The 26,609-nt window shown below is 41.1% G+C and overlaps 1 protein-coding gene across 1 annotated transcript in view; it reads left to right on the forward strand.

The window, feature by feature from the left end:
* Nucleotides 1-4,234: 4,234 nt before the first annotated feature.
* ADAM17 (ADAM metallopeptidase domain 17) overlaps nt 4,235-26,609 on the forward strand; it is a 35,585-nt gene continuing 13,210 nt past the window's right edge. Inside the window, exons 1-9 of the mRNA XM_042033046.1 lie at nt 4,235-4,473; nt 16,779-16,911; nt 18,385-18,518; nt 19,422-19,510; nt 22,065-22,233; nt 22,788-22,918; nt 24,613-24,702; nt 25,758-25,871; nt 26,393-26,537. Of these exons, the coding sequence (XP_041888980.1) occupies nt 4,377-4,473; nt 16,779-16,911; nt 18,385-18,518; nt 19,422-19,510; nt 22,065-22,233; nt 22,788-22,918; nt 24,613-24,702; nt 25,758-25,871; nt 26,393-26,537 (1,102 nt within the window). The 5' untranslated portion in view covers nt 4,235-4,376. The remainder of the gene's footprint in view (nt 4,474-16,778; nt 16,912-18,384; nt 18,519-19,421; nt 19,511-22,064; nt 22,234-22,787; nt 22,919-24,612; nt 24,703-25,757; nt 25,872-26,392; nt 26,538-26,609) is intronic.

Here is a 26,609-nt window from a genome sequence, read left to right on the forward strand (position 1 = left end):
GTGCTTTTAAAGAATTTTTTTTGTCTTTTTTTTTTTTTTTTTTGCAGAGGATCATGAAAGTGGAAGGGACTTATGAACTTACTCATTCCATCCTTCTCCCAAAGTATGAATACTTCTTATAAGTCACCGCACTTCCCAGGACTTCGCCCAACATAGGTTCAAAACCCACACATAATACAGGTTTCAATAATTCCCATGGGAAAATATGCAGCTTTATGAAGCCTACATCTCCCACATGGGTAGGGAGGAGCTCTGCTTATCTCTTTAGCTCAGAACCAAGATCAGGACTTTTTCCTCGGGGGATCATTTACTCTTCAAACATTCACAAAACAAAGGTAATCCACCATCTTCCTCCAGGGTGTGCCACAGAATCCACCTTCCTTTCCAAGCAAACTACTAATCTGTATATTTTATGAATCACTCTGAGTAGTGGATTTACCTCTTTTACCAAACAGTTGTTCTTAAAGAAACCCTTCTTCTGAACAGAGTCAGTTACCCAGCTAGCTGTCACTCCACATATCCAGCTTTTATTATTAACACAGGGAAACACACTCACTGCCTATATATATTAAATTATTTTGGGTTTTTTTATTCAATGTGCTGCACTTGTGCTATTCCTCACCAAAATACACGATGTGCTGTTTCCCATTAATTCCTAATCATATCCTATGTATTTACATCCTTGTTTAGTCCCTACTCGTGTCAATAAAATGGCTCAAATTCCTTACTGTGGGAAGGAAAGAACACATTTCTATTAATACTGAGTATCAACACGCTCCAAAAGTGGTCTTGTACTGGACACAAGATGATATATTTGTAAAACAAATTAAGATTTAAAAAAAAAATCATCACACTCAGACATGCCATTAAACTAACCTACTGATACCAAATCAATTACTGTTATTAATGTGGAATAAACAATATTGTTAAATCAATGACAATTTTCATAATTACGATATACTGTTATGCTATTATTAAATAGCAATAGTCTGAACACTTTAACAATTCCATTGTGATTGGCTCTGGCAAAGCCCAAATCACAGTTCTATAACTCTAAAAATATGTACTGGCAATCAACTTCTATTATTAAAGTGTCTTGAAGGAACAAGTCAGTGGGAAAATTCAAGTGATAAGAGAAAAAGAAACTTTTTACCTGGCTTTCTGTATCTTCCCTCACAAGTTACAAAATACTGAGAGATAGGATAGTCCATCCATTGATAAAAGAAATGGACCTGTACTGGGACCTCTGAAGTCCAATATGTGATCTGAAAATTGGGATAAATTGTTCACAGATAAAACAGCACTCTTCCAAAAAGTTCCGCCTAAAGTTGATTCTAAGACTTGCAGAAAGACCCTGCAATATTAAATCACATCTGATAAAATGGCAAATGAAAATTGTTTATAAATGCTATATGTAACCTTCACCAAATACTCACAGTGATGAGCACTTGTTTAGTTGTTATTAACCTAAAAAGAGATCTTAGAAAGCTGGTGAAGTATCATCTACCTGAAACTTCAACTCTGTACTCAGTGGAGGTCAAAAATTATGGAAAGTCACTAGAATCAAGACAAGGATAGAGCAAAAGTATTTATTATTTACTACAGAATGGCTATACTATATCAAAAAACAAACAAACAAAAAAAAACCACTAAAAAACCCCCAAAAACCAAAACCCAAAAGCCAGGAAGATGTTTAGATTACACACAAACATGAAATAATCACACACAAGGGAAGACTAACCAAAATGTGACATTTCATTTGGGGAAAAAAACTAATCAAAACTATATATCAGAGGGTTATGGTAGATCTCATGACTTACATCAAAGGATGTCATAAAATGCATAAAACTCAATTATAAATAATTTTCAAGAGGATCTGATATTATTTCAATAATCTTAGCGTACCAGGTGCCAGAAGCTGAAACCCACCAACCAAATTGGCTACAAAAACAGTACTGAGAGATGATAAAGCCATGGTGGAAAACCCAGGAGACCCTACTGACTCTGTGTTCCTCTGTTGGAACACTTCATCGTTGGCCTTATCTCTGGTCTGTTTCAAACTGAGATGTTGACTTAAAAAGAAGTTCATGACACAAAACAAACAGTGACTAATTCTCAACAGACACTGTTCACCCAGGAAACTCAATAATTCTAATTGTGCAGTGAAATTCTAACTGTGGTATAAATTCTTGCTTAAAATTTTCTGGGCATCTAAGAAGTGGATTGTATTGAATGTTACATTATTTTTTAAAAATTGTTCTAAGGGAAAGCTGGAGAACTAGTGACCATTAAAAGTGACACCTATTCTGCACAGACTAGTACAACTATAATTATTGCATACGTGGGGAGATGTGATTTACCAGGGAAAGGTCAACAAGGGTTTTGTCAACATAGTTCTTGCCAAGAGAAGTCTTGCCTTACTAACCCAGATTGAAGTCTTTTGAATGTGTCAGCAAGCACTTGGATAAGAGGAATTGCAGAGGTACAGTTTGCTGAGATTTCTGACAGACTTTCAAGACTTTCTTGCCAAAAGTTCTTAAGGAAACTAAACAACCACAGGATGAGAAGATTCCAGCATGGACTGAAATGCATTTAAAAGACTAACACACGGTCAGTACATGGTCATGTACATAGTACATTGTCAGTTTTCACAACGAAAGGAAGTCACTAATGCACCTTCACATCTCTGTGCTTATTCATAAATAATCGAAGGTGAGGAGTGACAAGACAAAGATTGCTGAAGATGTCTTGTTATTCATGAAAGGAGAGAAAAGGTGTGGGTGAGAATTGCAGAAAGACCTTCCTCTATTCAGGGCTCATTCACCCACACTGATGCTCCACCATATGGGGGACACATTGGCTCTGGCACAGGAAACAGAGACCCCCGGGCTCTTCTAAAGCCTCACTCAGACCCTCTGTGTCATCTGGAATAGCACTGGACACCCACATGTGGGCAACTGAACAGAGCCCTCAGTGCCTGGCAGGAAAATGACAAATGATCATGAAGACAGATCTAAAGCCATGCACATGGGGAAAAGACAGTCTTACATCACATGTGGAATAATGCTGTCTGAGCTGACCACTACACGTCAGGAGTGAGAGCTGAGCAGTTTCATGTTATTTGTAGGACAATGCCAGCTCAGTGGAGATCAACAGCACATTGAATATTCAGAAGCAATATTGACAATAAGGCAGGTAATACTGTTATACCTTATGTTATAAGGCATGCTCTTTGGGAACAGTTGAGTCATGGACCCATCACTTACTATTTGTACTAAGTGCCACAATCCTCAGTTGTGCTAAGGAAACTACACAAAACCTTGTAAATCACCGAGTACAGTCACTCACATGGGCTGGGGAGAAGCTGCAAATGCAGCTGTGAGTGGCATCGCTCAGCCTGCAAGACCTGAGAGCATCAGGGTCCTGCCCAGGCAGGTCCACACCCCATGCTGTCCCCGGAGAGGGCTGCAGAACTCAGAGCCTTCTCCCTTTCCAGAGGCCTGTTCCCACCCTGGGAAAACCATGAGGGGGCTGTGGTGAGGATATCCCAAGAAAGCACATGCCCTCAGCAAGGAAGAGCATTGCCAGCAGGTGGAAGGAGGTGATCCTGCCGCTCTGTTCAGCCCTAGTGAGGCACATCTGGAGTTCTGTGTCCAGTTCTGGGCTCCTCAGTGCAAGAGAAACATGGAGCTCCTGAAGCAGGTCCAGCAGAGGCTACGAAGATGATTACAGGACTGGAGCATCTCTCTTACAAGGAAAGGCTGAGAGACTTGGGCCTGTTCAGTCACAAGAGATGGCTGAGACGGGACCTCATCAATGTGTTTAACTATCTTAAGGGAAGGTGTCAAGAGAATGGAGCCAGACTCCTCTTGGTGGTGCCAAGCAATAGGAAAAGAGGCAACAGGCAGAAATGGATGCTCAGGAAGTTCCACCTGAACATGAGAAAGAACTTTATTGTGTGTGACCAAGCACTGAAACAGATTGTCCAGAGGCCGTGTTGTCTCCCTCCCTAAGTATATTCAAGAACCGTCTGGATGCGATCCTGTGCCATGTGGTTTACCATGACCCTGCAGGAGCAGGGAGGCTGGGGCAGACGCCCCACTGTAATCCCTTAGGCTCTGTCCCATCCCACGTCTCCATGAGGGCAGCACGGACCGCCTCACGCCCCCACAGCAGAGCCGGTGCCTCCCCTCCGCACCGCCCCCCGCTCAAGATGGCGGCCCTGCCCGTCCCACAATGCCCCGCGCGCAGCTGCCGCGCTTCCGGGTGCGGGCCCAGGAGGGCGGCGGGCTCGGCGCAGCGGGCGGAAGGCGAAGCTGCCCCGAGTGGATGCGAACGAACGGGCGCGCAGTGCCGGAGGAAGCCGCGCCCGGACCATGAGGCTTCGACTGTGGCTCGTCCCGGCCCTGGTGCTGCTGTGGGGGCCGGGCGGGCTGGAGGCGCTGGGGCACTCGCAGCGCCCGCAGCGCTACGGTGAGGGCAGGGCGCGACCACGGCAACCGCGGAGGGGAGGGGAGAGAGGGAAGAAGGAGGGAGAGACCACTGCAACGGAGCGGGGGGGGGGGGGGGGGGGCACGGCACCCCCGCCTCTGCCGGGGGTTAGTGATGGGTGATGTGTGGAGTGGGGTAGAGCACTCTTTTTGCTGAAGGCATCGCTGATGGGCCGTGTTTGGGGTTACTGCTCGCTGCGGGGAGGCAGGGAGACACCATTGTCTTCACTCTCGAGGTCTGCTGAAGAGTTTTCCTCACAGGAGTTTGCGTTCTGTTAAGGCGGGATAATCGCAAAATACGTCGGGTAGGAAGGGACCACAGTGGGTCGTCTGGTCCAGTCTCCATGCTCCTGCAGGGTCATCCTGGATCATATTCCACAGGATTGCATCCAGGCGGTTCTGGACTATCTCCAGTGAGGGAGACTGCACAACCTCACTGGGCAAAATCATATAAATGGCTTCCCTTCACAGTTCTGTCTGGAGAGTCACCAGAGAGCCCGAAGCCATTGGAGCTGAAAGTGACCTCTAGAAAAGCTTGACTGGAGGAGAACCGCTGCTTTATTTAACTTCGGTAAACAGTTTTGTGTCTGAGCTGCTTTGCAATGAAGAAGTTGCAGACTTTTGTTTGATAAGCAAAAGCTTGTCACTGAAATGGCAGATGGGCTCTTGCAAGAGGCAGTGGTCGTGTCTAGCCCTTAAGACCCATTTTTTACACACTTCTTGGATCCTTGTCTTTGCTCCATTTTTTCTCCTCTCTACCGTAGTTCCTCATCACTGGAGCAGCAAAATTTTTGTTTCCTTTAAAAGCTTTGTCTGGCCCCACATGAAAACTCATGTTTTGAAAATCAAAGGTACAAAAATGATCTTGTGATAAGTTCTGTTGGTTTCCTTGAGTCCATCACTATGCAGGGTGAGGATTCAGATGTGATGATGCTGACATTCAAGTTGACAACTGAACTGTCTAAAGACAGTCTCCAAACACTGTTCCAGTGATTAATCAGCTGTACATTCTCAGAGATATTTGTCCTGCCTCCAGTCGGTGAGGCCAGCAGGGACTGCTCCAAGTCTCCTTTCTTGGCTTAGATCTCTCAGCACAGTTTCTGACAGGTGTCCAGGGTGCACCTCTGCCCTCTCCTGCACCTGAGGTGGATTTGTGGTTCTGTGCACACCTCAGCAGTTGGTGGCTGCAGGGACCTGGGAAGGATGGGGCTTAGTGGTGGATGCTCCAGGAAGTGTAATAGAAACAAAACAAACACAGCGTGTCCTTTCAACATCAGGCAGGTCAGTGAGGTCCTGAACAGAGGTTGCATCTTGGGCTGTCAGATCTCCATGCCTTTTAAAGGACCTGTCTGCTATGAGTTTGCGCAGTCTTTATATGACAGCTTTTATTTTCTTGGCTCATGTACCACCATGCCTGGACTCTGAGCTATTCAATTTTATGAAATACTGCATGGAGGAAAACCTTCTTTCTTCTTTTTCTAAACGTTGACCATTTCTGCTGTCAGAAATCGTCAATATGGAAGAATTACTGATTTTCTTCACGCCTTTAGTGACTTACATACCTATGTAATTTGTCTCATTTGTACTATCTTTTTTTTTAAGTGAGAAAATATTAATCTATATGATAATTCTTAGTATGAGGAAAGAATCATGACTTTATTGGTCACTTTTTTCTATATATTTTGTGTTGGATTTTTATTTATTTGAGATGTATGATCAGGACTGCAGGACACCATTTGTAATACAAAGGCAGCATAAATTTGTAATGATGAGTGCTTTTGATTTTGTTTCCTTTCTGAGTAGTTTCTCATCTTCAATAGTCACTCCAAGCTCTATTTTCTTTGTGGGTTTTGTTGTTTTGTTTTGTTGCTATTTTTTTTTTGCTTTGAGTGGTAATAATTATACTGAAATACTTGGCTATGTAAATACAGTGAGGAATTATTTTCCTCATGTGTTATTTTGCACATTCATACCTTGAATTTTATCACACATTTTGTTTCGTTGTCTAGTAAACTAAATTTACAAAAGTGTTTTGTGAGAGAGCTTGAAAAATCCATGTGTGCTACATTCGCTGCTACTTCTATCCACACTTTACTCCCATACACACACACACACACACATATATATATGCTAATACATAGGAGGCACTACTTCCCATGTATCTTATTTAGCCCTGGGTCTAGTAATTTACACTTTGTTGTTATTATTATCTGTTTGCCAGGTCAGGACATTGAATGTATTTGTTGATTAGCCCTTAGATGGTACCTGGAGTGGAAATTGGTCCTTTCAGACCCCCTGCTCTACACCAGTGGCACAGTAGTCCCACACCACAGTTAGTAGTTGACCAGTTCTGTTTTAGCAGTGCTTTTTAACTCTTGGGTTGATACATTCATATCCTGCTGATTTATTGGTCATTTTCTAGACTTATTATAAAGCCTCTTTTCCTGGGTCTTGAACACAGGTCTTTACATATATCCTATCATGATAAGCTTTTGGGGAACTTTTCAATCTCCTCTGCAGTGAGTACTAAGGTCAATTACTGCCTTACTTCTTGGTACTGGCCTTTAGCATCCATTCTTGGGGCTGTATTTGCAGCTGACTTGTTTTACAAGCCCTTTTGGTTATTTAGCTGTGTGGTTTCTTCTCATAAAATAAAAAATATTTCAACTATTAGCTATATGCTGCTTTTTAAAATACTTTTGCCTGTTTTATTATGGTTTTTATGTTCATCTTTTTGTTGGAGTTCTGTTGTTCTCATCTTACAGCTTGGTTTTCTAAATATCATCTTTTCCTTCTAATAATTTGAGTGTTATTATTTTGAAAGCTCTGTTTAACCACTGCTTAATTTTTGGGAACTGAAATCAGATTTATGATAAGCACTATCCTTAAGGAAGTTTCATGAACTAACATTTTGTGATTTATGTTGAGAACTTCTTGCTTATTACTCTGAGTTCGGTTTTTCAAGGAAGAAAAAAAATTGTACCATGAAAAAACAATTTGACAAAGAATAGAATAAGTGATAAAAAGATGTGGGTCATTTTCCAGCTTTTTTCATCTGAAGTAATCTTAGGGTGTGGTGCTCCAGGAGTCTAAACTGATCTAAAATGGGACTGCCACAACCTGACCTCAGCTTTCCAATCCCTTCCCCATTCCTTTGAGTGGATTCATGGAATGTGAGCTGTCTGGAAGGTAATCTCTTTTTTTGTTTGGGTTTTTTTTCTTTCCTTTTTTTTGGTGGTTTGGGGTTTTTGTTTGGTTTTGTTTTATTTTCAGTAAAGGGTATGTTTTCTCCTTGTGAAGTTCATTATTGTAGAGCAGCTCACAGTGTGACTGTCTGAGCACCTGCCCCTTTGTTTTTGGGGGTGGAAGTGGTTGTGTTCCAGGTGAGGGATGAAGGCAGGATGGTTATGCACCTCAGTTTGTCTTTCGGTATACTCTTTTTAATAATGTTGACATCAGGGATTAATTTCTAGAGAAATGGGACTCTACTAGTCAGTACAGTGACTGATACTGTAGTTTGGCCCCTGAAAAATTAGTGTCAGCTCTTTCAAAATTTTTCTCTTTGTTGTCATTTATCTCTGAAGATACTTTTTTTATAGCTATAAAATATTTATGCTGTTTGTCTTGGAGTTCAGACATATCTGGATGGTAACAGAGTTGAACGTACTTGAAAAGAATAACAGTGCAAATATCCAGCTTGGGTACTGAATAGGTGAATAGGTCACTGAATATAACTAAAGAACTGCTTGGATCTGTATTACAGCACAGTGATACAAGTCGTGTGCTGCCACTAAGCAGCATGTATCCAGGATTACCCCCAACAGAGTCTAGATGTAAAGTGTGTCTTACTCTACTGTTACCTCCTTTGAATGAGAACTTTTTATCACGAGCTAGGCAGGGAACTAAAATAAGATAGTTGTTCCTATGCTGGGCAGATGATATTCTTTGAATCACTCACTTCGGGGTCTTTTTCTACCTGCCAAATTGCACTACTAAAATCTGAGGTAAGTACCCTGATTTTCAGCAGTTTTTTCTCCACACTGCAGAAGTACCATGCAGAACTCAGAACAGCTGTGTGAGCTGGAGAAATGACAAATGGTTCAGTGCAAACCTACCTAATGCACATCAGAAGACTAGGATTTAGAAGTTGTTGATTGGAAAAAACAAATGGTAGTGGTGTTGATGAATAAACCAGGGGAGCTAAGTGATACAGAGGGCAGCATAAATTGATTTGCAGTCAGTTTTGAATTCTTCACGCTTGATGTGACAAAATGCAGGAAGTCCAAAATGTAACTGGCTGGCAGGGAGTTACGGGATTGGAAGTTTAACTTGGTGTCAAAAATGTGCAGTGAGATAATTAGTGACAAAAATCTTTATGCAAGATTAAATTTTATCCTGCTGAACTGAAGCTTCTGTTGGAGACTAAGGCAAGACCTAGGTGAAGGTCAAATGATTCATTTCCCTACCAGGATCTTCCTTTTCTGTTACTGTTTCTTGCCCCATTTGGACATCCTTTGAAGCAAGACTACTGTTTTAGATGGAGCTGGTTTTGCAGTTTGTCCCCAAAAGCCGAAGGTTGAGAGTGTTTCTCACCATGCATCACATAGTGGAGAATTCAAGGACACACAATCCCACAGCATGTGATCCTTTCCCAGGATGTGGCGGGGTTATTTCAAAATCATTACAGGAATTCGTTGATGCAGTGTTTTTGTCTCGGTATAAACAGCAAATGCTTGGTGTAGACATGGCCTTATTCAATGCAAATTATCAGTATTATTTTTGTGTTGTGGATTAGCAATCTTTTCCATGAAGTTACTTATTATCAAGGTTTTCAAGTACTTTTCTTGGATTTGTTTTCACTTGTTCATATGAATAGGTCAGTGTTTCCATTTCCAACTGAAAAAAGTGATTGAAGTGTAATTTCTGTGAGAAGTACTCAAGGTCAACAAAAAGAATGTCAATGCTACATTAAAGTCTAATTAATAAGAATTACCTTTAACTGTTGCAAGATTTTTGTAATGGGAACATAATCCGGTGCTCAGCATGAGTTTGGTTTTCAGTAGTCCCAATTTGTTCTGACCTTTAAGCAGACAAAAAGTAAAATTCCTGTTTGCAGTTAAGATTTGGGGTGGTTTAATTTTCCTCCCGCTGTAAAAACTGACAACTTCACTGCTGCTGTACACTGCTGATGGCAGCAGTGACTCATTTCAGTTTCATGCTTCTGCCACTCTGGAATTTGTGTGCATGTGCAGAAGCCCCAGCATGGATTTCTGCTCTGTGGCTGGAAGGGCTGAGTGAGGAAGCACAGGGAGCCATACTCTTAACACTCTGGCATTCTGACTTTACATTAGGATTTAGTTGTGTGTTTAGTAGTCAGCAGATAGAGATAGAAGTTTATGTTTAACTTCTGTTATAAACAGGTTGATTTTCTCCCCCCAGCTTTTATATAAGCTGTAGGAGTCTGAGTTTGCCAGACTGATGATGGGAAGTGCTTTGCTGTGAAACCAAGAACCAGGTTTCTTTAACGAAGAGCTGTTATCCTGCTGTCCTTTTCTGTGATTTTCATGTGCAGCACATGAACTTGTCTGGTTTGGGGATGTCCTGCATCAGTGGTTTAATGTCCCTCTCAGTGGTTCTAATGGTCTTCCTGATATCTTTTATTCTTGCAGATACATGTGATAGTACTGCCCATCTTTGTCACCTGTGCGCTGCATCTCTTCACAGTATCCATCCCTGTCTTCCTGTGCTGTCTTAATATACATTATTTGTACTTTTTTTCCCTTCTTGATATTTGCATTTTTAACCTATGTAGGTGCATGGACTGGGAAGCGGGAAGACAAGGGCGCTCTGTTATGAAGGGAGGCACCTGCAGCTGCCACCCAGTAGATGTTGATCCATAATTACTGATGTGTTGAACAAGAACATGATATCCCTTGGTTTCCTTTCTCACCTTTTCAGGCTGTTACTGAAATAGTAAAGTTCTCCTCAGTACCTGTGATGTGCCTCGAATTTTGGAAGATCGTATGTGAATGAGTCCAAATTTGTATCTACAAGGAGAAGAAATGCAGTCAGAAGTGAAGGGGTTGGTCTCACAAGTGTAGTCTAGACAGTAATTTTTGTCTACCTAGAATCAGCTCCACTCAAACTTATTTTGTGACACAGCAGGATTTTGTGATGTGGTATCTTTGTACAGTAGTGAGGCTTGTAGTTTTTTGAGAGCCAGACAAATGATCTGTTTCCAGAGAACACTGCATCCTGTGACTGGGCAGTTCCTCTCTGCAGGATGTATGAAAGCATGTGATTTGGGGGTGGGTCACGTTGGGTTTTTTTGAGCATCGAGTCATATGATGCTGTTCTGTTGTAAGATGGAATGGCTGAATTGCCCTTGTTTCACTTTAATTATGAGGATGTTGATTCAGTGGACTTCCTTATTTTTAATAATGTCAGTATTTGGCAGGATATTGCTTTTTTTTTTTTTAATTTGAAAAGTCATCTGTTGTCATTAGTAGGACAGGCTGTTATTAAATTGAGTAGATCCAATAGTGTAAGTTTTGTTCCTCTCTGGTCCTTATTTAAGACCTGCTTAGTGAAGGAGATAATTTGCAAGGTTGGAAGTGTGTGAGGTAACATGTAGGAGCCATTGTGGGTATTCAGCTGTATTCAAAACCACCAGAAAATTACCTGTACAGCTTCGGCTAAACAGAATTTGCGCCCTCAAGGAAATATTCCCACTGCCCAGAAACAGATGTTTATTTTACTGTGGGGAAAAAAACTTTGGAGTAGTATAAAGGTGCAGCTTCATGAACAAGTTTTTCCTGAGATGAGCTAAAGGGTTTTTAGTAAGCTGTTAGGTTTTCCATTATATCCATCACTGGCATGTCTGGATGTGTGATAAGGAGAGGGTAGTTGCCCAGTGTAACTGCAGGAGAAGTGCCCTGTGGAGTAGCTGCTGGACAATAAAGCAGCAGCATCCCTGCCCTCCCAGCCTAAGGGCTGGGTAACCGTACCCCGAGGCTTCATCTGCTGCTGACTGAGTGAGTTTGGGCACCTTGTTTTCTCACGTGGTTTAACGAGTTTGGTGCAGCTGAGACTGAGTTAAAAACATGCCTTCTAAACGTTCAGCAGTGCTGACTTGGCTGGCCATTCTTAGTAACAGGTTTGTCCAGAAATGTGCTCAAACAGAGTGTAAACCTTTATCTTGTTATGGTGTATTAGAACACTGACATGTATTTGGTTCTTGCTTTGAACTTGTTTCTCACACAAGTTCTTCTCTTTCCATGTTCTTGATGAGCAAAACAGCAACCACTCTTCAGTGGAAACAAATAAACGTGGTTTATCTAAACTGTTAAAACCATGGGCTGTTCTGTGTGGGATGAGTGTTTCAATTCACTTTGTATTGTGTCTTTGGCAATGGCTCTGTACCAGATGTACTGCAGAAGGATGTAACAGCACATGCAAGGAGCTGTTACAGATGAACCTTCTCAATGCGTCCTCTTCATCGGCAGTCTCCTAAAAGCAGCATAAGCTGTTCGGAGAAGGTACCCACAAACATTTAGGCATGGCTGCATCACCTCCTGCTGGCACAGACCATTTGTGTGCCCAGTTGAAATGTTAATATATTTGCCTTCTCCATTAGCACTCCCTGGACTGGTGCTGCAGCCATACAATCCGGCTGTATTGCAGCCAGTGAGCAGCTGTTACCACAAACACAGGGGCAGCTGTTTTATGTAGGGTGATGGAGACCTGCTTTAGCTCTTGTGGTTCTGGTTGGAAAGACTCCAGTTTGTGTTTCCTGGTCTAAATTCTGAGACTTTGAATTATATTTCAAATTACTATATTTGGTTACTTTAATTAAAATATTTTAATGTACTAAGAAGAGCATATAAAATGAAATAGTAACAATAAACAATATGAAGCCCTTCAACTATTCAGTCACTTCTCAGCTGAATTAGAAAAATTGTTACTAGTCAGCTGCTCATAAGCTTTTGATAGGTATTTGATACTCATTGGAAATCAGCTTGAGATCAGAACCCAGATGTAGTTGATGAGTGCCACATGAAATACAGTCTGGAGCCCTTTTCTCAGTCTTGGGAGATGACACTGATTTAACCGTCCCACTGCAAAATCCTTCCTGAGTGTGTTCGCAGTGCTTGTCCTAGGACTGCTCCCTGTAGGTTTGTTATCCCATTCTGCCTTTGACAGAAAAATTATTTCTGCTTTTATTCCCTTTGGGATGATTGGAGAAATAACTGCAACTATTCCTGCAAACCCCACTGATTATGTAGTGGTCTTTTTTAAATCCCAAATGTAATATTTTTTTTTTAATGTTGGATCTCGAGTTTTAGGTAGGGACATTTTCTATCATGGGATAATTTTGAAGAGAGTTTTTAAAAATATTAATTATATCTTCTGGATTAAAACGTCATGCTTCTAGATAAGCTTAACCTTTCCATAAATAATGCAGTGCAAAAGAATGCTTATGAAATGGCTGACTTGCCATATTTACTTGTTGGTTTCTGGGCAATAGATGTGGCATGAGATCATGGGAATTTATTGTTGTACTTACGAAACCCAAGCTGGTTGGAGAAGGGCGACATTTGAATTGCTAGCTGAGCACCGAAAGAGAAACTTCTTCTTTTGAAGTACATGCAGTGGCCTCCAACTCAGGGAGTTAAGCTCTTGCCCAGTGCATTCTTGAGCTCTTTGGTGCTGGAGCAGAGTTTATTAAAATTATTTTCCTGTGTTAAGTCTCAAAGTCTAGTGCCAGGAGGCTTTTAGCCCAGAAACAAGGTGAGATAAAAGAGGGAAGAGTTGGTGAGTTCAAAGCTGGGGGTAGAGGAGGATCACTGCTGTGGGTTTCTTCTTGAGAGCTTTGGGATATCGTCTTTGTCACCAATGTTCCTTCCCTGTCTCTCTTTCAAACTCAAGATCTGTATGTTCTTGGGAAGTTTCCCTCCAGAAAAGAAAGGTACCATGGGGTGAAGGCTGGTGACAATAAATATATACTTGGCATATCAGGATGCAATTAAGGCGTTCCCTAAAAAGACAGGAATGCAGAAGTCTAGGAGGGTGTGGAAGGGAAGGAACCGCAAAAAAGTGATTTGGGAAAACTAAGTCAGCTCAGGTCTGTTGAAGCCCATGGGAAATGACTTTTGGACCATAATGAAGATAATGAGGAAGGAATACCAGAAATATTTTTAAACTTGAATAAGAAGTATATGCTTTCTATGGCTCCCATCCACAAACTGTTGTACAGTTGGACTCTGTACTGTCCTGTGTTTTGTTTAAAATAGTGACACTTCATCTTTTATTTTCAGTAAGCCATGATCATGGATTCATTTTCACAATATGAACAGAAAATTTTACAGAAAAATTTTTGTTTGAGTGTATTACCAATGTATTTTTTCCACATGTCTGATACCATAGCTAGTTAACAGTTATGTTATTATGTCTGGGAGCAGCATGTCTTAAGCCTCTACTTATGTTGTAAGTAAAATTAAAAGCAAACAAATTTAGGAAGGGTAAGAGGAAATACGAACAAGTGCACTCTTGTTTCAGGGTTACAGGAATTGGGAGTGCCCTGTGTTTCATTTGTTACTTCGATAGAATCATCTTACTCATCTTAGTGAACTTTTTAGGTCTTATTCTTACTACCCTTCCTGTGTCTCTGTGAGGCATTTCCAGAAGGGTGTTTGTGTACATTAAGGTGGAGCAGGACTTGCCTACCAAATAAAAAAGCCTGATTTTTTTAGTAGACTTCTCAGTTCTCTTGCCATGAAACTGAGACATTTTGTCTGGCCATAGTGGCAACTGCATCTTTCTCTTTGGCATGGCCTTCTCTTGATTCTGGTCTGTACTTCACAGGCAGAGGTGCAAAAGGACAGTCATGTTTTATAGCTGGGGTTGTGCCTCTTGGGCAGACCTTGTGCTTGGCAAGTCCCCAAACAGTGTGGCAGTGGTACCACACCTCATGTTTCCTGCCCCACGTACCACACGCTTGGTCCATATCATAAACCAATGTTGGATATCCTGTATATCAACATTCACTTTAACTGAGGGGTCAGCTCTAGCTGACTGTGGTGAGACAATCTCAAGTTTGATTAAAAGAATTCAAAAATTGGCAGTTTAATGAGGTTGTTTTTTTCGTAATTCATTTCCCTGCCTGTTCCTACCCCCTTCCTAGGTGGTTCTGAATGATGGCAGATGCCAGACCAAAAGCAATTAATTAGAACAGACTTTTTAATTTTAAAAGGGCTGTTTGGAGGGTAGAGTTAGCCATTTACTCACTGCATGGCTCTAGTGAACCAGCTCTGCAGCACATGGCAAGCTAATGAAGGCCCTGCCTGGCATGGAGCAGTGGGGCACATACAGGGAAAATCCCCACAACAGAAAATATGGTAATAGAAACTTGCCTTTGCATATCACCCGAAACACGTGGTAATCAATTGCAGGTGCTCTCGACCTGTGGGTTGTAAACAGAAATCAGGAAATTGCAACTGCACTGCCCTTCCTGTGTTGCTCAAGGGCTGGGGAGGAGTAGCTGGGGAGGAAGAAGCCTGGGAACCGCTGTTTGGTGGCTTCTGCTGCCCAAGAAAGCAGCCATGTCGCCCATCCCTCGCTCTGCGAGTGGGTCTGGTGCAGGGCCAGGAGGGCTGTGAGAGTCATCTTTTCTTCTGTACCTTCCTCACTTCAGTGTACACAAGCACACACGTGCTATTACACTGCTGGTTAGTTCTCCCCACCCACCCCCTCACAAAAGGAAAAGCAAGGTGCTTCCCTTGCCCTGATCAGTGTATATGTTCTTAAAGCTTTCCTGAGCTTTGCAGGCATGGATCTGGGGATAAATTATGGTACTGAGTGTTGGGTTTAAGAAACCTATATTATTTCAAGAGCTGTAAGCATCTAGATTTCAAGTTGGCAATCTTGTTTTATTGCACAATAGCCAGTAAAACAGCTTATTAGTGGTGCTGCTTTACTTAAAAGTCCAATAAAACACACAAGGTGGCTTTGCTGAGTGGTGTAAGCTAGTGACCAGGGGCTCTGAAGGAATGCTGTCTTCCTTAACAAAAATCCTCTTTGGTAGCTATCAGGTCTGGTTTAGCGGCATAGCTGGAAGTGGAGGGGAAAAAAACAGGGAATTTTTAAAATAAAGAATGTCTTTATTAAAGCGCTTCAGTCTCTCGTAAAACATACCTGAAACCTCATTTGATGCAGTGAAGAGTGAACACCTCTGTCGAAGAAGGAAAACATTGATGTGGGAATAAGAGTCTCTGGTTAAGGCTGTAAATAGAAACTGCATCTCTCAGTGCTGGTGGAAGCCAAGGTGGTGATTGGGTGTCTTGCTGGGTGGTGGGTGCTCCAGAGAAGGAGTGTGGATGGGTGCTTTGGTGAAGGAATGCCTTACAAAATAGCAGGAGGCTTTATCAGCAAGAGCCAAACACTGTTGGCAGCTGTCGAGCACTTGTTAATGGTGGAAACATCTGCAGAGTAGTGACCTGAATTTGTAATTTGTGTACTGCTCCCATAGGAATTCAGGCACTTGGTCTCCTTTCTCTGAACAACTTTTTATGTTCTGAGTAGGAGAAGGAATTTTGCTTGATGGTAAGGTATTGGGAAACCAGGTTATCTCACATGAGTTGCCTTGTTAGTTCTGTTTGACTGTGCTATGCAGATACCTGTTTTCTAGCTACTGTTGGGCAGAAAGGCCCAATGCAGTCCCAATCTGCAATTAATTTGGTGTCAGTCTCCTCACAGATGGGATGGGGAGAGAATCAGAAGGGTAAAGGTGAGATAACTTGTAGGTTGAGATGGAAACAGTTTAGTAGCAAAAGCTGTTCATAACAGCAAAGCAAAACAAGGGAATTAATAGGTTAAACTATTTTCTTCCTCAGACTCATGTGTGGACCAGCAGATGCGGAAAGTAATTCACTCCAGAGAAATGGGGACATTCTCCCCCATTTAGTTTCTGGGGGTCAGCCAGGGAGGGCAGTAGTTGAATTGCTGAATGTCACTGCTGTGACAGTAAAAATGATGAGTTGGTTGCTTAGAAATTGTAGAAAAAGTGAAGCAAACTCTGTTGGTCTCTCTCAGATTGTGTCTTGTCACACTCTGTGATTTCTACTTGCCTATGCAAAATGGACCTTTACAGAAATGTACAATAGTTATCCTAAAATTAGAGCAAAGTGTGGTCTTGCTGTTGAAATGGGAGGCTCTGGTTTGCTCTTTTTTTATGTGTGCATTTGGAAATAAAGTCTTTTGAAACTAAAACTTTCCTTGTTGGTCTTTCAGACACAGTTGAGTCCATGCTTTCAGACTACGACATCCTTTCTGTGTCTAGCATCCAGCAACACTCACTGAAGAAGAGGGACCTCCAGCCTGAGACACATGTAGAGAGGCTTTTAAGTTTTTCAGCCCTGAAAAGGTAATTAAATCATCTGCAATGAAATAGCATAGTATTTTCCTTCAGTTTGTGATGAATAATGTGCAGTTTCAAACCCAGAAATTGTCTTGTTTTCTGTCATGACTGGCCAGTTCTTTTAGGTTAGTGATCTGTGTGGTTATATGACTTCAGAGAGGGTCAGAGGAAAGGGGAAAATAAGTTGTTTTATTGCTCTGATGGCTGAAGTGGCAGTAATTCAGGATTTCTTATTCTTAGGTTTAGTTTCATGTAGATTACTTCCCCTGATTGGGTTGGATCCCTTAGACCTCTTCTGGCAACGTTGTCAATACTTCTTGAATGTCCTCTGGTTCTTGTAAATCTCAGCCTTCAGTTTGGGTAGTGTGTGTGGTGTGTTGCCCAAGAGATTCACTGTATTTATTTTCATGGAAGTTTAATCCTTTTCCTACTGAGTATAAATGTCCCATTAAATAAAATACTTTTTTTTAATCTTTTGTTTGTTCGGTTTGGTTTTGTTTTTTGGTTTTTGTTATAAGATGGGAAATAAAAGCTCAGGTGAAAGGGGGAAGGAGAAGTACAAGGGAGCAGGCATGAAGATTGCAGGGATTTTATTCTGAGAGTCAGAAAAGTGCCTTGCAGGTATTTGAGTGCTGAAATTGTGAATCTGAAATGGGGAGCAGGGTGAGAATAATACTTTGTATTAACAAATGTATATAGTTTTTTGTTCATTTGACTTCGTCTTCTGTGTTCTCATGTGCCTTCCCCTCTGTCATCTTCAAATGTCATGCAAGTTATGCATAATTTTTGAATCTCTGAATGTTTGGAAGGGTGGTTTTTAAGTTTGGAGGGTCAATTATGAAAGGTTAATGGGATCAGATGTCTGACTGTCCCTGTTTTGCACTGCCTCATGCACTCTGGCTTTAGGGTGAGGTTGCAATACTGCTGGTGATGATTACAGAATAATTGCAGAGGAGCATGCCAAAAATCTTTGACCCAAAGTCCACACAAACCAAGATCCCATGAGGCTTCTTCTTGAGAAGGTTATCAGCTTACTTCTTGGGATAGTGTTTAGTTTTCGTGACAATATATTGTAAAAAATGTACAGAGTTCAGATTTCTGTTTATGGTCTTTTGCCTGTATTATGTCAGAAAATAAGAACTTTAAGATAATTTAATTTAAAATAGATGAAGAAATTTCTTGGTCTGTTTTTTTTTAAATAGTTACCAGTAACTGGTTTTGCTTGACTGCAGATGGATAAAGCACATCATGAGCAAACTCTTACTGTTTTGGATTTTGGAGTTAATTTTTTTTTAACTTCTTTTAAAATTAAACATCTGTGACTCTTAAAATATTTACAGTTATCAATTACACAGTATAGCCTGCTTATCAGAATTAATGCTTTTTAACTTCTTTTGGACCCTCAGTAAAATGGAGATTGAATGTATCTGTTATGTGTATACTTTGCTTAAAAATAAATGTAAGTAAATTCTTTTACAGGCACTTTAAATTATACTTAACTGCAACTGCTGAACACTTTTCAGAAAAATTTCAAGCATTAATTGTGGATGGTGAAGGCAAGGAAAAGGAGTATCGTGTTCAATGGCAAGACTTCTTCACCGGACATGTTGTTGGTTAGTATGAAGTAGACTATGGGTCAATGCTGAGAAACCACAGCTTTGCTTGAGTCTCTTGGGCAGAGTAAATGGTGTATTTCCGTCATTTTCATCAGATATGGTTAGAATGAAGAAATAAATGTAATTCTTATCCCCTTGGGTTATCTGGTTTTGTTTTTGTGGTGTGTTTGGGGATTTTTTTAGGTTTGGTGGGTGGTAAGGTTTATTGCATCAAGCTCCTAAGATAGGATTCTTGTGTTTAGTTTGGCAGAACACAAAGGTATAATTTACTTAAGCAGCAGCTTGCAAATTATTATTTTTTTTAAGAGTTGATGGTAGCTTTAATTCCGTCTGGAATGTAGAACTTGAATGTTCCTTGCCCCAGAACACAAAGCCAAGGTAGAGGTGATGCACTGATGCCCAGACTGTTCAATTAAAAGACTTAAAGATAGTTCTTTGCAGATTACTTTTCTGTAAAGAAATGTAATGCTCTACTTTCAGGCAGTACTAATGCTTCTGCTAAGTTGTTTTGATTTCTGTGTTGCCTTTGTGGTGTGGTGAGACTTTCCCACTGGAATGCAGGCTGACGCCGTGAAATTACTATCTGATAGTAGTTAGATGCACGCTGCTTTTGTTGGCAGAAATATTATGTGTCCCATTACTAATCCCCAGAGCCATCCCAACACTTTCTGCAATATTACCTGTTAAACCTGAGTCTCGTTGACTGTGACTGTTAGGAAGTTAAGACTTGGGGGAAGTGCTGATTAATTTCTTTTTTTCTTTAAATTGAACAGTACAGAGACTGAGGAAGTAATTTGTCATGAAGTTTAGGAACAATTAAAAGCCCCCAACAAATGTAATGTGTGCAGGAGCACATGCAAACAGCTGAATTAATTTAATTCTTCCATGCTTATGTTAAAGGAGAGCATAATTCCAAGGTTGTGGCACATATTGGGGATGAAGATTTTACAGTGCGAATCAATACTGATGGAGAAGAATACAATATTGAGGTACGCTTTACTGTGGAAAACTGTATCCAGACAATCACCTTCTTTTCCTCTGGGTGTTCCTAGTTAGTTGTGTTGACACTTCTGTAGCTCAGACTAGATTTGGTGGTAGTGTTTGTTTTAGGGTGAGTAGGGAGGAGGGAGAGAAATAAGAAACCAATTTGGCTTGCAAGTGTTGACTTTTATTAGTGAGTGACATTATCTGACAGTTGTGTGTTTTGGATACATCAGGGAGAAGGTATATTTTAAACAGGAAAGGGTTTCAGAAGCAGAAATGGATAATGTTAGTAATTAGTGATGATCATGGCCTCTAACAAACTGTGGCAGTCTAAACAGAGTCGATGTCTGTGAAGCTTTTTAAAACTGGCTTTGTTACATCTTGGAAGTTTGCCCATTCTTAGAGCTTAATTGAAAATCTGATATTTTATCTGAAAATCTGGTTATTTTTCCCTACTCCCTTGTTTTTTACCATTTTCATTGTTTGTGTTATTTTGAACTCTTGGTTAAAAAAAACATATTCAACAAATATATAATTAGAGATTGTCATAATGAGTTGTTCAGTGCAGTATATTCCCAGACACAAGCAGTATTAGAATGGCTTGAATAACAGTAATTATGGCTGAGTGTTATATGGATATTGTAATTTTCTTCAAACCCAAGGATATGCAGAATTATGAGTAAACCTGAGAAATGTAGTCACGTTAAAGTATAAAACTGTGATCAAAATGCCCAAATCACTGTACTTGAGTTTTACATTGAGAGCATACAGTAGCTGTTTGATTGTGGAGTAAAGCATTTTTGTGTTTGTGGTGCAGAGCAGTGTGGGTGTGCTTTGGCTCTCTGTGCAGCCAAGCCCCTGCTCCTGCCTGGCTGTGTCTGTGCAGCTGAGGGCAGGCAATGGTGTGCAGGCAATGGTGTGCAGCCTCTGGCTTGCCCACACTGCCTTGCTGGTGGTGTCCCCAGGTCAGCTTTGGCCGCTAACCAGCCCCAGATGAGATGATTCCCATGTGCAGTCACAGAGGGAGCATGCCTGAGTCTATTCCCCAAAGGCAGCATGAACAAAGCTGCTCTGCCATTTACTGCCTTTTTTTTCAAGGTAGTTGTGTATGTTTGGAAAGGCTGTGGGCCTTTGTGTAAACCACTGTTGCCCTCACACCTTGCCTTAGTGTGCAAAACCCTCAGTTTCGTGCTGCAGACATAGGGCTGCTGGCATGGCACAGCCTTCACGTTTTGGGACCTTTTTGCTGTGAAGCGAAAGCACAGTGTGCTAAATAATGGCTGGCTGAAGCTGCAAGAGCACTGCCTAAGGGCCAGAGGAGACCCAGAGCCAGGTGCTCTATGTTGTGGATGCAGGCAGTCTGTGCTGCTTGGCTTTGGCCAAAGAACTGACCCTGTCCATGCTGTATTTGGTGGTGTTGCTGTAGCTTTAACATTCAGATAATAGTAGGACTTGTCAATAAAGTAAAAAGATGGTTTGTATGCATCTGCTGTGAGAATTGGTGTCTTTCCTTGAGATTTCATGGTCTTTGGTTTTGGAGAAATTTTAATGCTTATGAGTGACTTGGCTAGCTATTGAACATCAAAGAGCCCACATTCTGCTGTGTGCTTAAAGGCTCTCTGGTACCTGCCACCTCCTGTGCTTCTGGTGAGTGCATTTGTTAGCATGTTGGAATCGTGTGTTCCACTCGTCAGAGGAAATAATTTCAAGAGATGGGACTATGCGATTACACGGATTTATGGTTTAAGATAACAGAACACATCAGTCAGGGTGTGAGGCTTTACAATACCTCCGAATAATGGTGAAAGTCACAAGATTTAGAGTTAATTTATAACTTTCTAATCCAATAGACACTTAAAACAACACTTTGTTTTGGATTTGTGACCTATGACCTGTGGCACTTCTCACTGCAGTGCAGCTGCGTTTTGACCAATATATTCTCATGTCACATACACACAGATGTCTCTCTTATACCATCTACATTCTTAACTTAAACTATATAAAATCACACTATTATGTTTAAAACCCTCCATCAACACCCATTTACTTACAACTATAGGAACACAGGCTCGTGATCCTCTTGCTTAAGGTTTATAAATCTCTGTCAATTAAGCCAGACCTAGCCTCTTCCAGGGTTGTAAATCAAAACCTCCTTTAATTGCAGGAGTTTCTACTCCTCGGTCTCCCACATTAGCACAGTTAAAGATCTCCTCCTGGCTCCATGCTGTTACAGAGGGGAGGAGATGAACCTGAGAAGCCTCCTCAGTTTGCTCAGATTCTGAGGGGAAGAAAAATTGTCTCTCCTATGGCTTTATCAGGTAGCTGCCACTACTCTGTTGAGATTCTCTCAGACTTTTGGTGGATTACCATGTACCATGAGAGAGTTGACTTCTCTTGGCTTTCTTGAGGATGTCATTTTATCAGTAGGTTTGTCGCTGTGAGTGAAGTGTATTTGTGTGTACACAGAGAGCTGTGGAGATATAATGGTACACACATAAAGATTTTTACTTATCTAGACTTTGCATTCATTGTGTTCCTAACTTCTCCTTGTGCTGTCAGCCACTGTGGAGATTTGTAGATGATGTGGAAGATGAAAGACTGTTGGTCTACAGATCTGAAGATATCAAAGATTTCTCAAGATTGCAGTCCCCCAAAGTGTGTGGTTATTTAAAGCTGAGTGAAGATGAACTGTTGCCAAAAGGACTGGAAGACAGGGAGCAAAATGAAGGTGAGTGTCCATACCTTGGTCGAGCAGCATCTTTGAAACAAATTAGCTCTTTCAATGCACTGTGGGCATGGAGGGGGGAAACAGCACTCCTTATGTCTTTTAAAACAACTTTGTACTTCTGTGCACTCTGCAGTGGGACCTGTTTGGCCTCTGTGGTCACTCAAGGAATCCGTCTTGAGCTATGATGGGGTTTTGAGAGTTTTTGGTCCCTCTTTCCTCTGTCCTTTGCTGTGTCAGCAAAAGTTGGGATAATGGATAGGAACAGGAAGAGGAGAGGTGTTAAGGCTGTGGTGATGACCATAAAAGCTCCACAGGTAAATCTGGTGAATAACTCAGTTTCACTGCTATGCATTCCTTTCCTTACAGTAAGTTTGAAGACTCTTAGGAAGACAAAATTTAAGAACAGCTATTAAAAAAAAAAAGCCCAGACTAAAACTAAACATTCCTGTTCTCCTCCCAGGACCCCATCCACACTCACATTCAGGTCTTAAATAAGGGCAATAGATGCAGCAGTGGTAGTAGTATTGAGTGTTTATTTGAAATATTTACTTTAGGAAGCACCCATCGGAAGAAAAGAGCCATTCCAGAGAACTCCAAAAATACATGCAAGATGTTGGTGGTGGCAGACCATCGTTTCTTCAAATACATGGGCCGTGGGGAAGAGAGCACCACTATAAACTATTTGGTAAGTAAATGTACCCTGTTAAAATTTGCTGGAATAGATGCAGGAAAACACAGGGATCCAGTAGTTAAAGCAACATATAACTTATACTAATTTTGTACACACAGCTTTTACCTGGGAAAGTGCTAAATCATGCTTTAAAAATACTTTACAATTAAGCGAATGTAGTTCAATAGTCTTCAAATTTCACTTAAAAGCAAATACATTCCTTTCATATATTTCTGTTGACTATGCCATTTTCTTCCCAGGAACTTCTCTTTTCTCAGTCAGAGCTCTAGAGTCTCCTGGATTTTGAAATCCACTGCAAATGAGCATCTTTAAAGTTCTAGCATGTTTAATGATGTTAAAGCAACTCATATAGATCTTCTTTTTCAAATTCTTTCAGGACTTTTTGTCCAGAACAATAGAATTAGAAGCAGGCCCAGTAAATAACTTGTTCAGTTGTACATTGGTGTTGTGGATTAACCCCAGCAGGCAGTTCAGCCTCAGGCAGCCACTTGCTCTCTCCTCACAGATGGGATGGGGAGAGAATCAGAAGGGTAAAGGTGGGATAACTTGTAGGTTGAGATGGAAACAGTTTAGTAGCAAAAGCTGTTCATAACAGCAAAGCAAAACAAGGGAATTAATTCACTGCTTCCCATCAGCAGGCAGGTGTTCAGCCATCCTCAGAAAAGCAGGGCTCCATCCTGTGTACCAGTTGCCCAGTGGCCCAGCCAAAACACTGGGGTTGTTTCTGACAGGTTTTTTGTGAACCAGAACAAGGCCTACCCACAGGCTTCCAGCAGAAGTGGAGAGTATGGGCGTTTGGGGACCGGAGACAAACCAAATGAAAACACATTTGGAGGCCTGTTGTTTGTCAGAAGTCTCTTTCTGAGCTTGACTCTTTGAAATGCTAATCACACTGTTCCACTTTTGCTGGCTTTTTGACCTTTCTGTCCCCAGAAATGCTTTTACGTTCTTCAGGTAAGGAGGTCTCATTTGGTGTGTTTGCAGAGGTGCTCTTATCTCAGCATCTGACATGTGCTGAGGCTGACCCCTGTTGTGTTTCCTGGGTAGATGGGTACTGTTAACGACACAGTGATTGGAAAACTAAAGCATAAACTATTATTGAGTGGCTCTGAATGTCACTTCTCATCCTCAGCAAGTTTGGTGGTTTATATTTATTAGAAGGTGTTTTATTAAGAGAACAGCTTGAAAAGGGAGGTATTGATTGTGAGCACTGACAAGAGACTTTCTGGAACCTTGTGCTTGAACCATAATGAGGAAAGTAATAGGTTTTTGGCTGGGAAGCAAGCCTGGGGAGTCAGTTAAACTAGTTAAGCACCATGCTAAAACAAAGCGGTAAAAACAGCTCCCTCCTCTGCCCTTCCCCTCAAAGAAATCTGGAAAATGAGTGTTTGAACAAAGTGTTTCCCAAAATGTCTTGTTCTTGATATTATTGCTCTTCCACTACACAAACAAAAGTGATAAATGGAAAAGTTTGTGCTATTTTTTTATGATGGAAAATTTTCAAGTATATTGGATAATACTGATCCAAAACCAACAGTACTTGGATCCAGGGAGTTTGTCTTGTTACCTTATATGAGGTTCAGTTTTAATTCAAGTGACTGTTTCTAGGTAAGTGTGTTGCAGTTTCTCTGAGTGTCTTTTGCTCCATGAAAGCTCGATTGGGTAACTTGTTTTTCTCTTCTGCACAGATTGAATTGATAGACAGAGTAGATGACATCTACCGAAACACTTCCTGGGACGATGGAACCTTCAATGGGTACGGCATACAGATAGAACAGGTATTCACTGGACTCTGCAGAGGGCTTCCAAGTTAAAGGAATGTGGTTTAAATAGAAAGATTTCTGATTATTTTTTCTGGGTTAGGGCTAAAATAATAAAATCCTACATTATTAACTCCAGCCAGGAGCACTCAGAAATAGCATCTTGCCAGCATTAATGATCCGACACATGATGCCCATTTTCAGTTCCTTGCAGTGTTTGAGATGTGAATTTTCAGGAAGAATCTTTCCATATTTATTCTTAATTCAAAATTGCTTTTCTTTTCCTGAATATGAGCAAGTTTTGTTTCTGTCAGACTTATGCATTTACTTCATATTTCTGTCGCTGGTGTTTGGCTTGCAAAGCCTGAGTGCGCCTCAAACACCGGTGAAAACACACAAATCTTGCCTGAAGAGCTTTAATGACTCCGTTACACATCATGCTAGTGTAGAGGCTTGTATATGGACACAGGGATGTAGTGACTTCAGGTTCTATGATGGTGTCTCAAAGTTAGTGCACAGAAATCTGGAAAACAGCATTAAAAACAGGAGGAATCCATCAGCTCAGCATACTTCAAGAGCTGTGATGTGGGACATGGAGACTAATGGTACAGGCCAGCTGCCCCTTTGCTGGGAAAAGATCTGCAGGAATAAAGGAGTAGTAGTATTTGGGCAGGGAGGGTGTAGAGAACATTATGAACTAATTCTGGGTTACTGAGAAAGTAGCAATCCTTTAACATACATTTTGGTTAGCTGGAACTCTGAAATGATTTGGGGTTATTTATACTGGTTGTATTTGTTTGGAGTTTTTCTAAAAGTAAAATGCACTTCAAAGCAGAATTTACAGTGAAAACTTCTGACATCCTGTAAAAGGGTTGCTTAGAATGTAGTTACGTATGATTTAGTTGGTGTATTTAACTAGCAGAGGCTGGAAAGTTAATATTAGAATCATGCTGAGTCTTAATTTTTCTCCTTACAGATCTATTGAGACATTTAAAATTACACTGAAACCTTTTCTGTAGCTGTAAAATTGACCAAAATTCCTCTTCATTATTGTTGCCCTTTTTGAAATGTAGATTATCATCCACAATGAGCCGAATCCTGTAAAACCTGGAGAAAGGCATTACAATATGGCAAGAAGTTACCCAGATGATAAGAAAGATGCCTGGGATGTGAAAATGCTGCTAGAGGTAGGTTGTAAAAAATCGTGCCCCTTACAGAGACTTACTCATTCATACAGCTGCTCTGTAGTAACGGGTGAAAGTCCTCTGCTCCCTCTGCATGACGTGTAGATGTCACACAAAGTCAGACCAGCTGCTGTGCCCTGTAGCCCGTGGTAAAGGACTCCCTTGCATAATTACAGAGCAGACATCAATTAGTCTTATTAATGTGGTCTGAGTCAGAAAGGCAGTCCTGATATGTCTGGCCCTGAGACTGGCTGCCTTGTGACCTTCATCAAGTTATTGTACTTGGCTTTGTCCTCACTGTGAAAAGGGAAAATGAATAGACAAGTTATGTAAATGAATGTGTACAGTGTACTTGGGCATTAGTTTAATTTCCTGCAGCTCTGTAGCATGGCTAAACAGATGCTGTTTTCTGACTTAACCAGGTCTAGGAGGTACTTGTCTGGCACATTCGATAAATGTTATTATCTCTAGGCTTCTAACATGCACTGTAAGCTAACAAGAGATCTGATTTTTTTTTTTTAAAGCAATTTAGCTGTGATATTGCTGAGAAAGCAGCTCATGTGTGCCTTGCTCATCTCTTCACGTATCAAGATTTTGACATGGGAACGCTTGGACTGGCTTATGTTGGCTCTCCCAGACCTAACAGCCATGGTGGCATTTGTCCTAAAGGCAAGGCTTCTTTTTCTTCTGTCCCAGTTGTGGGTTAAAAGCTAGTTTTTGTTATTCATGTTTAATTCTTTT

Source organism: Corvus kubaryi, unplaced genomic scaffold (assembly GCF_017639235.1).
Source record: "Corvus kubaryi isolate FWS band 111438036 unplaced genomic scaffold, C.kubaryi_AGA036_p1.0 37354, whole genome shotgun sequence".
Classification (NCBI taxonomy): Eukaryota; Metazoa; Chordata; class Aves; order Passeriformes; family Corvidae; genus Corvus; species Corvus kubaryi.